Below are 14,603 nucleotides of genomic sequence, written 5' to 3' on the forward strand. Positions count from 1 at the left end.
TTCTCTCAGTTTGGCTATACCATAGTATTTAAAATGTGTCATGCACAGGTATGCCACACTGCCTATCTGCCTTTGGCACTCAGACAACAGAAGGCATTCTGGTAAGCATGCGCTCCGTGACCCAATTTGGTCAACCAGCTGCCACACAGCATTTTAGAAAGGGGGAAGATAGATATCATATCAAGGTTTTTCCCAGACTTTCCAAGAGTCTGGGCTCTCTTAATTTGTTCAGAGTCTTCCTGTGCCCTACTGCAGATATGGCCAATGTAGTTATTCAGCTACAACTCACATCAGCTCCAGCAAGCACAATGAATGGGTCTGGGATGGTGGCAGTTGCAGGCCAACAAGGTCTGGTGGTCATTGTGGTCAAACATTTACCAACCTTTAAGGAACATACAAAGCTGCATTAGACCAAGTTAGACACTGGTCTTTCTAACTCAGTAGCATCTGCACAGACCGACAGCAACTTGCCATGGTTTCTGAAAGGAGTTTCTCCCCATCCTACCCAGAGATGCTGGGGATTGATGCCAGGACCTTCTGCATGCAAAGCAGATGCTCTACAATGGAGCTAAGGTTCTTTTGTTTTGCTTATATGAGCTTGCTGAAAGAAGTTCATATACAATGCCAGTGCAACCATGAATAATATTCTCCCCCCTCCCAAAGTGCTTTTGATGCCCTTATGTTCCAACATTTGTACCCTGTCTTTCTGCCAAGGAAACTCAAGACACTAAAGTTCCAAATCAGCCTTCCATTCAGACCTCAACCTGCTTTACTTCATCAATGTTGCTGCAACATATGAATAAGTGCTGTTATTCAGTCCTGAATGAGAGGGAAGAGAAACAAGTTTCTACACTCCCAACCCTGTACTTGACAAGATAATACAGTGACAAAAGTAAGAGCAACATTTGCAAGACGTTACCCTGTGTTTACTCCCTCCTGCCAAGAGGGATAGACAAATCTGTCAATTTTCAGTTGTTCTGTGTTTCTTTTCTTTCTTTTTTCCAATCTTAATTTTAGTTTATGTTTTTTTTTTAATTTTGAAAAAAAATCCTTTTGAAAATTTACTTGCATTTTAGTGTGAACTTATTCTAAAACTAATGTTTGCATGCAGTGTTGACACATATACACATTTTAAAGAAATTTCCCATAATATAATACATTTTTGTATGCTATTTTCACCAGTATCTGTACACAAATAAGAAAGTCTTCACATGCTGGTGGAAGGACAAGAAGGAGGAAGCCAGTCTAACTTCTCTAAGAAGGGAGTTCCAAAGTGTGGGAGCCACTGAGAAGGCCCTCTTCCTACCAAACATGCCTTTTTACACAGACACACAGACATTGCTTGGCTGCAGAACTTCATTGCAAAATATATAAAATGAGAATTTCAAAAGATTACTCTTTCGGTTCACGTTTTTCAGAAAGCACAAATTTAATCTGTTTATCTTTAAATGTGAAATGAATCAAATTTCTGCCCCTTCTCTACCTGACAACCATTCCCTACAAAATCTACCATATGACCCAACCACCCACCTCCACCAAAGCAATCCCTGGATTTACTTTTGGTTTTATGACGCATTTGAAAATGCCCCTCCCTCTTGCTCTGCAGTTCCCCCTTGGAAATGCTCCCTGCTTCTACATTTGCAATCCAAGGGAAGCACATAGTGGGTAGTCCCCACTCAAACTGGCTGTGCCAACTCAAACAAGATCTCCCTAAGCAGCGAAATCATATTCTATTGACTTCAATTTTGAAGTCATTTGCTGTACCTGCTGGCAATGGATGCTGTCCATTTAGCTTAAATCCACACCATGTGTCAAAGACAACTGTTTCTATTTTGTAGCCTTTGGAATATTCATATGCACTTCAGCAATCCTGCTTTGTATCACTGTGAAATCCCAGCATCCCAGAAGCATTTTCTTGTGTCAAAACCAGTTTCCTAGCAGAATAAAGTTATTATTCAACACATCAACATCCACGGTCCAATCAAAATTATAATTTAAAAATGCAGCCATCATGGAAATGAATCAAATACAGTGTCACGAGTCCCATGGAGCTGTCTTGGATGGAGGTGGGAGGATGCCAGATAGGTGGGAGCAGATATCAGAGAGCTGGTGCTAGATGATCCAGGTTGAACAAGTTGGGGGAGGTACTCTTTGTGCCTCAATAACTGTCAAAGTTGTCAGGGCAAGTGATCAAGTGGGTCAGGGGCTGGATCCTAAAGAAGGCTTAACTGGGTTGTCCAAGAGGTGTTCCACCCCTGTGACACCAAATGCTTCTAGTCAGGCACCTCAAAGAGTAAAAGAACTGTAGAATTGGAAGGGAACACAAGGGTTACCTAGTCCAACGCCTTGCAATGTAGGAATCTTTTGCTCAGTGTGGGCTTGAACCCACAGCTCTAAGATTAAGAACCTCATGCTCCACCAACAGAGCTATGCACCTCCTAAAGGGCCATCACCACTGGTCATTCCTGGGGGATGCATCTGAGAGTAAGCCAAGATGCCATCTCTCACATGAACACACCTCACAGGTTTGCCCACTCCGAGAAGCACCTGTTTGCTTGCCCAAAGCAAGAATGCCTTCTATTGCCATGTTAAAGCTTATGTCCCATCCCACTCGTCAAAGGGAAGAGGCAAGGCATGATGCTTTCCCACCTCTACCTGGAGACTGAACCTGGGACTATTTCACATGGAAGCATGTGCTCTACCCCTGAGCAAGGAGACACAGGAAACTTCCTCATACTGATCTTCCTCTGTTTCCTTCCAATCTTCTGTTAACTGGGCCTCTCCCTTTGAAAACTCTCAAACAAAATCAGACCTTTGGCCCATGTGACTCAGAGTTGCTTACACTGATTGGCAGTTGCTCTCCAAAGTTTCAGGCAGGGCCCCCTCCCAACCCTGCCTGGAGATGCAGGGAGTTAAACGTGGGGCCCTCTGCATGCAAAGCATAGGCTGAATCTACTGGTAATGAGTTTTATTAATATGTAGTGAAAGTTCTATAAAACCACCGATGTTCACAGTTCCTAAAATTCCAGCTCATTTTCTCAAACTTTGCTCATTTGTTTTCTCTAATATGCTTGAAGTATAGGCAACCATTTTTTACTTGCCATTTTTTGATTATTATTGTCTTGTTGCTTTTCTTTTCCTTATTTTTCCTTTAACAACAAAAAATGTGGTTTTCTTCTTTCTTCTTTCTTTTGTAAGCACAGAAAATCTAGTTTTCTGGTTTGCTTTCTCTCTCTTGCTGGTTCTTCAGACTATATCCAACATGCAACTACTCTCCTGTGATGTAGAAGAAAAAGTAGGAGGACTCTCTGGTAGGTATTGTTGTAATTAGCAAGACTGCCTCCAGAAATGTAGTTTGATGTGAATATTGCCTATTGGAAATGCAGAGTGCGATTTCCCCAGGAATCTCTGCAGAAGCTACCTTTCAAAAGGGACTTGCACCATAGATGTCCCTGATGGTTTGTACCCTCTGAGCTTCATTGCACCAATGAAACATTTTGCTCATCTGCAAAGTACTTAACTTCCACAAAATTCCAAAGAAGCATCTTTTGAAGTATATGTGCTATCTTCTCATCAGTTTATATCTCTAAATTGCAGCTCTGGGTCTACTGGTACTTTAAAAGGACTGACTTGCCCATAAATGTCTGTAACATGAATATTTATTTTTATATCACAGCAGCAGATCAATATATTCTATTTTTCACTTGTACAAACATTGTATCTCTCTGTGTGTGTATGTTACTATTTATTATATATATATATCCCACCCTTCCTCCAAAGAAGCCCAGAGCAGCAAACATGTCAACATTATAAAAATACAATACAAACTTCTTAGAAGAGTGATATGTGTGTGTCCATATCCACAGAGACACACACAGAGAGAGAAAAATTCTGATAAAAACAGAGAAGGAAGTAGAAACTGTTTGTCTGTGTTCAGGAGTGAAACTCAGTCAAGCAAATATAATGGGTATTAATTCTTTTTTTTTAAAGTTTGCAAATGATACATAATCAATTACCTTTTTCTACATTGTTTTAAGATTGCACTGGAATGAATGTAACTTGCATAAGCTAAGTAAATAGTGAAGCAAGTTGCATAACTTACATTAAATAGTAGACAGCAAGACAAATAACATAGTATCTGGCAAAAATCAAACTGAAGCAGAATGGAAACAGCACTGATGTGTACAGCTCGAAACAGAAACATCCCTATTGCGCACACACTTCACATTTTTAAACAGAGCCAATTAGCATTACTTCTGCCTCTTGTTCTAAAGCAGCCGGCAATAATAAAGAGAAATACTTCTGAATCCTGAGTGCCCACTGGGCATCTACAATCTCCCCCCATGAAGCTGGGAGAGAAAGAGCAGAGCTTTAGTTTTAGGGCAGTTGTCAGGCTGTTTTCTTTTTGGAAAAACTTTTTGATTCTCAAATATGATTTTGAAAGTTTTATAACTTCCAGTTTACAGTAGGATTCCCTTACCACAGCTAAACCTTATCATACTTCTTCATGTCTGAATGCATTCAGTCTATTTCACCACTGCTGAAAATGTACTATTTATATTGCATTCACTTGCAAGTGGATGTAGTTCGGACCGGGAACATCCTGGTAAGGTTTTGATGTGGTAGAGAAGAAATGGTTTAAGCTATAAAACTATCAAAAAACATTTTGGGGTGCTCCATGCCTGGCTGCATTTGCATGAAGTGTGTCTCACTGTGTTCAGTTGCATTTACCCTCAGTTTGTTTATATGACTGCAGCCTTAGCAACATTAGAGCCAAGTATGTTACAACAGGAACACTTTAACAGCCTATTACTGCAAACCACAGGCCACTCAAACTTGCTATTAAAAGTGGCTCATCCCCAAGAATGCTCTCTTCAAGCCTTTTGTGGTTCATAAATACTGTCCAGTGGTTGCTTTAGAAAGCATTTTTCCCTAAGGTTCCAATGCAAAGCCAGTTGGGTGGACTGAGCCTCAGAGAAGCACCTGATGATAGCCCTCACTCAGCAAGGAAGCTCTCCAAGCTGCTTCAAGGAAAGATGGGGTGAAAATGTAATCAGTTTGGTGATGCGAAGTTGCAAATGAACTGTTAATGGAATGCATATATTAAATTGTATGTCACTACTTTATTTCCATTTGTAACTAAGTATGAATTAGTTGTGTTATTTTGTAACATCATATGTTACCCAATCCAGTTTATTGTATTTGCAGCATTGCAATGCACAATAACAACTTCCATTGTAGTGAAGAAAAAACTGGCAATGAAATGTTGCTAATTTAAGTTATTCTAGATCTTAACTCTATCAACTGCGTATCTACTAGAAATGGTGCTCTTATACAGCACAGCGTATTTGCCTTTATTCCTGAAAATTGCAAAATTATTCATATGTGTTCAGTTTAGCAGAAGCAATTGTTTGCAGCAGAAGTCTTGCCTGTAAATACTTCAAGAGAGCATATTCTCATGTCCCTACTGAACTGATAAGTGATTTCTTGAAACGTTTACCGTTCTAGCCTATGCAGACTTAAGATTTCAGTGCTATACAGTTTCCTGGGAGAAAGTCACATTTAGCTCAATGGTGCTTACTTGAGCAGACATGCACAGGACTTTACCATCAGGCTTCTAAAATAAAATGCTCCCCACCCCCACCCCCAAAAGACCCTTAGGTACAGCTAACCTTGTGCCAGAAGCTTCTAAAAAAATATCAGCAATTCAAGTTAAAATAATCAGAAAAACTGAGCAACAATAAATATGCAGCAACTTATTGGGAGGGGAGGTAGTTTTGTCCACCAAGAGGCAAGTAGCATCCTTAATAAATAAAAATTCAGTTCCACCTATTTCTTTGACATATCTCTGTACAGTGTTCCATTCTGTGGTATAACAACTTCCAAAATTAGATGCCCATAATATGTACTAGATGGCCCTTGGTCTTTTAAACACCCAAGTAATGACATTTTAGCAACTACATGGAATATTTCAAGTATTTAGAACACTGAGGCTGCAAACCTAACCCATTACATTTCAAAGTAAGTCCTACTGGATTCAACAGGGCTTCCTCCCAGGTAAGTGGGGTCAGGATTTCCCTAACCTTAATTTAATAGGAGTGCTTACAACAGCCTGGTAGAAATGACTGGTATTATTATTATCTCCTTATTGCAGATGGAGAGACTAATGCTGAAAGAAAGCTGGTTTACCTAAGAAGGCTGACTTGGAGCAGAGGACTTAGAGCTCACACTGTATGGCTGGGGTAACAGAGTTCTAGACAAATACCATGTTCAATGGGTGCGTCAAAGCAAACAAGCATAGAAATCACTCCATAGTCGATCATGAATTTGTTCAGGGTTTTGAAATGTTTCTTCATTCAGTTTCTGTCCTGCGTATATATTTTTATTGTCAAACTAGCAACGCTAAGAACTAAACAAAATAAAAAAGTGTGTGTAAACAAACACAGTGTGTTCAGAATTCTCCATTACATTACAAAACATTTAGTGATCTTTCTATATCTATGAACATAAAACTTTGGGCATGATCCAGCCGCATTTGAGCACACTTAAGTTCCATGTGGCTCTTGCATGAGAGGTTTAAAGATTTGCTAGCCTCTCCCACTGAACTCAGTGGAACTTGTCAGAGTTTAGCTTTGACTGGATCATGCTCTTAGTAAATGTGGGGAATTTTGGTTATCCTGAACTGTAAATGTAATGATCAACATTTAATTTGAGCCAAGCCGCATGCTCTACATGTTTGAATATGTTTTTTTAAAGGTCAATATTTATGTCAAACATGTTTCAGCAGTTGTCTGAATAACAGCCTGCCATGGAAACAAACATTCGCTGTAGTGCTTGCTTCTACAAAGGTTTCATTTGTCACACCACAAAACTCATGCCTCTCTGCCAAAGAAGTAAACCTGGGATGAATTGTAATCTGTAGCTTATATAGTATCATTTCAACTTGTAATGTGAACATATAAAGAAAAATGGCTAGGAAGCAGGAACAAGATGAAAAAAGGTCTGCTACAGCAGTATTTATTGAAAGCTTTTATACTTAGATACAATTTCTAGGGGGAAGCTAGAGAGCAGCAGTTCCATGCAGCTGCTAAAATCGCTTCTGATTTTTTCTTTCTTTCAAAAAATGGTCTAGTTTTATTTTAAGAAATATGAACTGTTTCTCACACACACCACATTGGAACGATTTTGGGAACATATATTTTTACTACATCTTCCTTTTCAGAGCTCAGCATATGTGCAGTTGGAAACTAGGTATGCATCCCTTGGTACATGCTTATAAGGAATATGCCATGCATTTAATCGAATGCACAGGACTTTACAATAATTGATGCATTACTGCATTTTCATACATTTTTATTTCCTGTTTGTGGTCCTGCACCCAAGTGTGCAACTGCTCATCCTCATTATCATATCTTCCCACACACATTTATCTCTACATGCCCCCAGCATAAATAGCATAAACAGCTCTCCCAAACTCCTACATCGAGGCAGGCAAAATAAATAAATAAATGCTGATTTATTACCAAGACAGTATGTAAATAGAACCTCCCTCCCGAATTTAAAAGCCATCTCCTTCAGGGACACCATGCCAATCCCTGCTCCTTCCCTTGCCCATGTCTTCTGTTTCAAAAAAAAATTAACGATGTACTCAACCAACCAAAGGTAAGCAGCTCTTTAAAATCTCAGTGATATTGCCATGAAAGAATAAAGCATGTGCTTATAAAAGCTCCCACAAATATCAACAGGACTGAAGAGTTCTCAGCTGTGCCTGTCCTTTCAGCATCTATGTTAACTACCAACCAGAACTTCCACACAAAAGCATAGTGTGTTTCCAGAACTTTGGGGGCAGGGGGAACCAATATAACTCTACCACAGGTAATGGAAGGGATGAGGTGGGAAATGTAAAGCAAGGCTAAATATACCTTGGAGCAAAGTACTCCTAAGCAGCACAAAGTCACCGTAAGGTTCAAAGGCATTTTCTATATATATATAAAGATTTAAAATGACAGTGCTGATGCTTATGCATCAGAACATCTGGTTATTATGTATACATGGTAGCTATCACAGAAAAAAAAAGAATCACATCTGGCCTAAAATCACTGATGAGGATGGGAGATGGGAAGGGTGGCCCACCCCCACTCCCAGACACCTCCTTGGAAAGAATACTGGCAACAGATAGAAACCTCTGGAAGAAGTTCCTTACTACTATCGCATTTAGCCACAAGCTGCCCCAGCACACCAGCTATGGGCTAAGTGGGTGGGAAGGAAGAGAAAGCGCAACACCTGGCTCGCCATTGGTCAACCAGCCCTTGCCCCGCCCCCTGCCCCGCCCTCCCTTAAAATGAAATTGAGGCCAAGTCTGCCCTCGCCAGCCAGGGGCCCACTTCCACCTACCATACAGAGAAGCGCGGGGCCCCCAATAAGTTCTCCGGGATCTTCTCTCCCGCTCTCTGTTCTCGCGTCGCGTCCAGATTCGTTGGCTGAGTAGAGTTGAAGATGGGCGAGAAGAAAGTTGGCGCCCTTCGCTTGCCGGGCAGAGAGTCCAACTCAGGCGAGGCGGAGGGGGGCCTGAGGGGGCGCAGGGCAGCGCTTCTCGCCTTTCCCCTCCTCCCTCAGGAAGGAGAAGCGCCGACTTCTCAGGTGCTTCCCCTCAGCAGCTTCTCTTCCTCCTCGACGGCGCGCGAGAGCTTTTTCCCGCGTTCTTTGAGGGGAAGGAGAAAACTTCGCTCGCCTCGCTCGCCTCGCTCTGTTCGGCCGCTCGCGAAGTGGAACGAAGGAGAGGAGGAGAAAGAGAGCTGCGCTTGGGTGCGCGAGATTGGGCGCCAAATAAAAAAGCCCGTTAACACTAATAATAACAGTAACAATAATAATAAAATACGAAAGAGCAACGCACTCTGAGGCGCAGGAGCCGCCAAGCTGCCGCCTAGTCTGCGCGCACGCGCGGTTGTCCCCCTCCCCCCCTCGCAAAAAAAAAGGCGAGAGAGGATAGCCGAGAGGACTGCGGAGCTTGGGACGGTGGTGCGCGCGTGCGCGTGGGGGGGGGGGTCGGCACCTGAAGAAGCTACTGAGGAGCCGTCGAGAAACACCTGGCTGGACTGGAGAATTATTTAAGCAGCATGCACCCCCCCCCACACCTCCTTCCTGGTCGTTCAGGCAATTCCCTTCCTGAGGAAGCCGTAACTAGCACCCCTCTCTCTCCATTTTTTTTTAAAAAAAGCCACCCCCGTCACGAAGGCAGCTGGCAAAGCTGCGGGGAGACAGGGAGAGAGAGAGAGAGCGCGCGCGCGCCTTTTGGAGCCGAGGGCGGCGCGTGCCGACTCGGCGTCCGCGCGTGTCTCCTCCGAGGCTGGAGGGGTGTGTGTGTGTGTGTTAGATTGACTGAGGGGAGGGGGGTGGGATTCCCAGCTGAGGGAAGAGCTGACTTTGGCCCGGCGAAATAGGGAGAAGAAGGGAGGCGCTGCTGTTGTGGCGGCTCTTTTCTCTCCCCCCCCCCCCCGCCTCCCTCAAGCCGGCGCTGCGAAGTGGCTCGGAGAGGGAGGTGACCTTCAAAGGGCTGGGGGGGGGGGCTGGGGAGATAGATGATGAAGTGTGTGTGGAGGCGGAGGCGGCTGCTGCGAGATCTGCGCGGCTTTTAGCACAGCCCACGCGCGAGGGTAGAGGGGTGGGGAGAAACCGCAAAGCTAAACGGCCAGCGGGATGGAGAACCTGCCCAGCTGAAGGAGCGGCGCGGATCGCAGCACCTTCCGCGCTCGGGGAGGGTGGCGTAAGTCTCGCCTGCCTCTTCTCTGCCTCCCGCCGCCGCCACCGCTTCTGCTGCCTGCCTGCCTGCCACTGGATCGGCTGTGCGCATGTTTACTCGGATGTAAATCCCCCCTTTCGATCACTGGGCTTTACTCCCGAGGAAGCGTGTAGCCGATTCTCTCCGGTGGGGAGTTAAGATCCCGGCATCTGCGTCTCGCAACTACAAGTGTGGGTAGATGGATTTGGGGGGAAGCGAGGTTTTATTGGCAAGGGAGTTGGGAAGGAGAACCCACGATCATCATCAACAACAACAACACTACGGCGTGGAGGGTGGATTTGTTGGAGGGGGGGTTAGAGGATAACCCCGTCCCCTCAACCGACCTTTATGCGATCTGTAGGCATTTTCTACCAAGACACAAACGTCCCGATGCTTAGCGTGTTCACAGGACACTTAGATTCGAGAAAAGCCTATAAGGGTCCGGGAGATGGGCGAAAGTCATCCTGGCTCAACTCTTCTGGAGTTCATTGCCGTCCCCGCCCCCGCCCCCCAACATAAGAGAGGAGAGCGGTGACTCTCCCAACATTTATTGGAGGAAGGGGGGTGTCATAAGTCTGCACTGTTGTTGATCTATTACATTTTATCTGTTTATCTGCCCTTACCTAACAACATTCACAAGTTGACAATAGTAGCTGCGCAGAGGCTGAAAGGCACTTTTGGTTTCATGTGGTTGGGCAGGGGTTGTGTGCATGTGTCAACTAAGAGCACCTTTGATGTAAAGGTGCCTCCTTTTTAGAACACCCTTTTGCCAACCTAGTACCTTCCAGATGCTTAGGACTACAACTCCCATCAGCCCCAGACCTGGGGTTGATGGGAGCTTTAGTCCAAAACCTCTGGAGGTTTGGCAGCAGCTGTTTTAGTAGCTCGTTGCTAACAGTAGCCTGGCACATAGTTGTGTTTCTGCAGGCATGGAGATTAAAGTGATGGAAAAAACCCTGCACCTGCTTAATTTCTGTTGTGTAGCACAGGAGCAGTCTGGGAGCAGGTAGTGGCAATCCTCTTTTGGAGCAGGGATTTTGAGGAAGCCATCCAATTACATGGTTTGAAAGTAGGAGTGAAGTCACTTCCAACTTGGCTCTGAAGAGGGGAGGAGAGAAAACTATTTCTATACACAGCCAGAATCTGGACTTTAGTTGGGTCAGAGTTAGTGAAATATAAAGTCACTTAAAAGAAACTTTAGGAAATTATGAAAGATAAATACAAACTAATAATAATCTTCCTTTATTTTCTTTCATCTGTACAAAAGCATAAAATCAAACCTCCCACCACCATCAATTAGCAGGACTGTAAATGCATACAATTTTCAGTGATTTTTCCCTCCGTTGTTTAATTATAAACCTAGAAAATTATACTTAATTCCTAGTTCTGTAAATATTCAGGTGTGAGAGTAGTTACTAGTCATGAATAATCACAGGGGAATTAAATGGAACTAGTCTCTTGGGTAAAGGCAATCCCCTACTTCAGTAACACCAGTGTAGGTGCCTTGAGAAATGAATAAATTGAAAGATTATGCAAGCAATAAAATATCCCTTGTGGAGGAGGTGGCCTGTTGGATCTCCATGTGATTCACTGTGCTGACATTGCTGCTTCCCAATTAGCCTCCAGTCGGAGGCACATAATTCTGCCACATCTTTGCATTGGTTGTACTGGGCAGCTAACAATTCTCTTTCATTTATTTATTTTTTACAAAAAAAACTTCTTGGCTTTGAGTAGCTTCACAGGAATTAAATCTTTATATTTCAACTACCTTTTGTCCCCACCCTGCACTCAGCCCTCACCTGTGGCTCCTAGAAGCTATCAGCATGTGACAGTGGCCACACCCAGGGAAACAGCTTCGAATGGCCAGCTTAAACCAGGTGACTGTAGCTGATGGGTCTCAAACCACTGGTGAGTTAGGAAATTCTCTTGCATGTGAATACAGGCTCTGGTGGACTGAACAGATGAGACCAATAGTGGGTCCAGCAGTCAAGAAGGTGGTTTCTGTACATGCTGCAGAGGGAAGTGAGGGGCAGGTGGGGCTCATCACCCTAACCTGGGAAGAGAGCCCATCTAGGAGAAGGAAATCTGATCTTAGACCTCTGCTGCCTTGTGGGATATCTGCAGGAGAAGAGAAGGTTGAGGAGTAAACCCTACAGAAGTCTGGAGTGGAGTCCCCAAGACAATTTAATGGCACCTTTTACACCCCCTTCTGGCAATTCCTTCAGCCAAGCAGGTGCCAAATGGCCACGGCTCGCATCCCTTTGGTGCCCCTAATGCAGTGGTTTGACTCCACCCCGGAGATGAACTCCATTGTCTCTTGAGACAGAGGAATTCAGCAATCGGACAGCTCCCTCATACAAGATGCAAAAACCCAGTACCTATTCTTTCAAGCAGGGATTGAGAGCAAGGGGCCATCTAGGTGCTGCTGGACAGCTCCCATCATTCCTAACTATTGGTTATGTGGGCTTGGTTTGCAGGGAGCTGAAGTTGAACAGCATCTGGTTTTCCACCTCTGACCTAGCCTGCACAGCCAGTGTACAGACCAATTCTATGCATATGTCTGGAAGCAAGTCATATTGAATTCAGCTGAACTTTCCATCAGTATGTGTGCAAAAGATTGCATATTCCTTGTGCTCTCTGTGAGAAGTCTTACACTCTAGAGTGTGCATACTGCATACCTGTCTGTGACCATTTAACAGGGTTCTATTTTCCCCACTCCAAGTGATTCCATAAAATTTGTTCTGCAACCAACCAGTATCCGACATGGGAGTTCTCACACTTTACCATTCTTTTTATCTCCTAAATATTTTGCATTTTTTAAAGTTGCTGCTCTTTCTGCAGCTTCTAGATGGGAAGGCTTGCAGAGGGTGGCCAAGTGATTTGCTCAGCATTAAGGCATAGCCAGGTCTGAAAAGTCTCCTAGGGATGTGTGAAAGGCAAGTTTCTAAATAATAAACACCACCAGGAAGCTAGTGGCTTAGAAAATAAGGGGTCTATTATCCTCTTAATTCAGAAGCATAACTCCCATGATGTTAATGGTGCACCACATAAAAGAAAGAGCGTGGGCCCTAAATTATTATGCTGTACATTAACTAACTTAAGTCACAAATGCATCACACAGAGTTGAGTACACAAGGGCTGCAACATTAGCATCTCAGCAGACACACAACTTTGTTTATCTGTCACTTAAAACCTTGGAAACAACATACAAGTTTTAGAATTCAGCACTCCTGAGCTGCTAAAGACTTGTGTTCCTTTTAGAGTCTATGAAATGTATGGAGAGAGGAAGAGAGGTGAGCTGAATGAGGAAGTAAGGTAGCACTTACCAGTAAGGTTTCAAATACTCATTGATACTTGACCAGTAAACTAATTAAATGTTGTATGATGTAATGGTTAGAGAACCAAACTAGAGGTGGTATTCAATGCTAGCCTTACTTAGAGTAGACCCATTGAAGTTAATGGAAACGACTAACTTAGGTTCATTAATTTCCTAGTCTGAGTTTGACTAACACTGGATACAGGCCTAGGGCTGCAAAAGCAGACATGAGCTCAAATCCACACTCAGCAATAAGAGCTCACTGGACAACCTTAAGCCACTCACTATCAGTCTAAGCTACTCTGCAGGGATGCTGAGAAAATTAAACCCTTTATGCAATCCTGAGCTATTGGGGTCCTGTAAAGTCTATCAAAAGGAGACAATCACAAAGGACAGCTGGTACGAAGCTGCAAAGTTTTTAAAAATTGTACAAGCAAAAAAACAAATACTTGGTCACCTCTTAATCATTTTACAATAAGAAAGAAAAACCTTCATCCCCACCCCAAAGGAGTATTCAGGAATGTGAAACGCTTTCCCCACAAACAGCTGCTAGACCTATCTGTCTGCAATTTGGCATTCTGGAGGTCTCTTGTGCCTATAAATGTCATCCACTTTGGCCAAAAAGGGAAAAAATCAATTGTAAGATTCTCCATTATAGTGAATGGGGAAACACATTGTTTCCTTTATGCAGGAGGAGCTCAGAAATCCAAACATAGACTGAAGTGGAAAGAGCAAAAAGCGATTAAGAAACAGATTACAAAATGATTAGTCACACATACAGACATAAGGTGACTCTTGCAGCCTGTGTACACCCCTACTATCCAATAGGGATACAGGTGGTGCTGTGGTTCAAACCACTGAGCCCCTTCGTTTGCTGATCGGAAGGTTGGTGGTTCAAATCCACACGATGGGGTGAGCTCCCATTGCTCTGTCCCAACTTCTGCCAACCCAGCAGTTCAAAAGCACACCAATGCAAACAGATAAATAGGTATCACTGCAGCAGGAAGGTAAATGGTGTTTCCGTGTGCTCTGGTCCTCTGTGTGCCAGTAGTTTAGTCATGCTAGCCACATGACTCAGAAAGCTGTCTGCAGACAAATGCCGGCTCCCTCGGCCTGCAAAGCAAGGTGAGTGCTGCACCACATAGTCTTTTGACTGGACTTAACCATTCAGGAGTCTTTTACCTTTACTACCCAGTAATAATGCTAACAGTACAGTAGGATAGATAGCAATGTATTTTAGCCTCTTGTGTGCCTGCTGAACGTTGGGTAATCTGTACTTTGCCTTATGTAGCAATCTGATTGGAGCATTAAAGCCTTTAGCAGAAATAGAGCTGAGAGTTCGAGTTCTTCAGCTGGCGGTGAGGGCCAGGACACAAGCTCTTCATAATCCCTTTGCTAGCTTGTCCCCAATAGGGAAAAGAAAACCTTATCTCTGCAGATCTAATGTTACACAGTATAATCCACACTCGGGGGCATGAAGCAAAAAGGGTTTGATCTTCTCATTTAGAC

The 14,603-nt window shown here is 43.6% G+C and overlaps 1 protein-coding gene across 21 annotated transcripts in view; it reads right to left on the reverse strand.

Annotated features, from left to right (window-relative positions):
• RBFOX1 (RNA binding fox-1 homolog 1) overlaps positions 1-14,603 on the reverse strand; it is a 1,446,067-nt gene that overhangs the window by 985,824 nt on the left and 445,640 nt on the right. For 4 of the 21 annotated variants that reach the window (XM_083585193.1, XM_083585187.1, XM_083585183.1 and 1 more), the window contains exon 1: positions 8,395-8,949. The exons of the other annotated variants lie outside the window; for them this stretch is intronic. In XM_083585193.1, the coding sequence (XP_083441319.1) occupies positions 8,395-8,397 (3 nt within the window). In that variant the 5' untranslated portion in view covers positions 8,398-8,949. Of the gene's footprint in view, positions 1-8,394; positions 8,950-14,603 lie in introns of those variants that run through there. 21 annotated transcript variants of the gene reach the window in all.

The sequence above is a fragment of the Podarcis filfolensis genome, assembly GCF_964270895.1.
Source record: "Podarcis filfolensis genome assembly, chromosome: 14".
NCBI lineage: Eukaryota > Metazoa > Chordata > Lepidosauria > Squamata > Lacertidae > Podarcis > Podarcis filfolensis.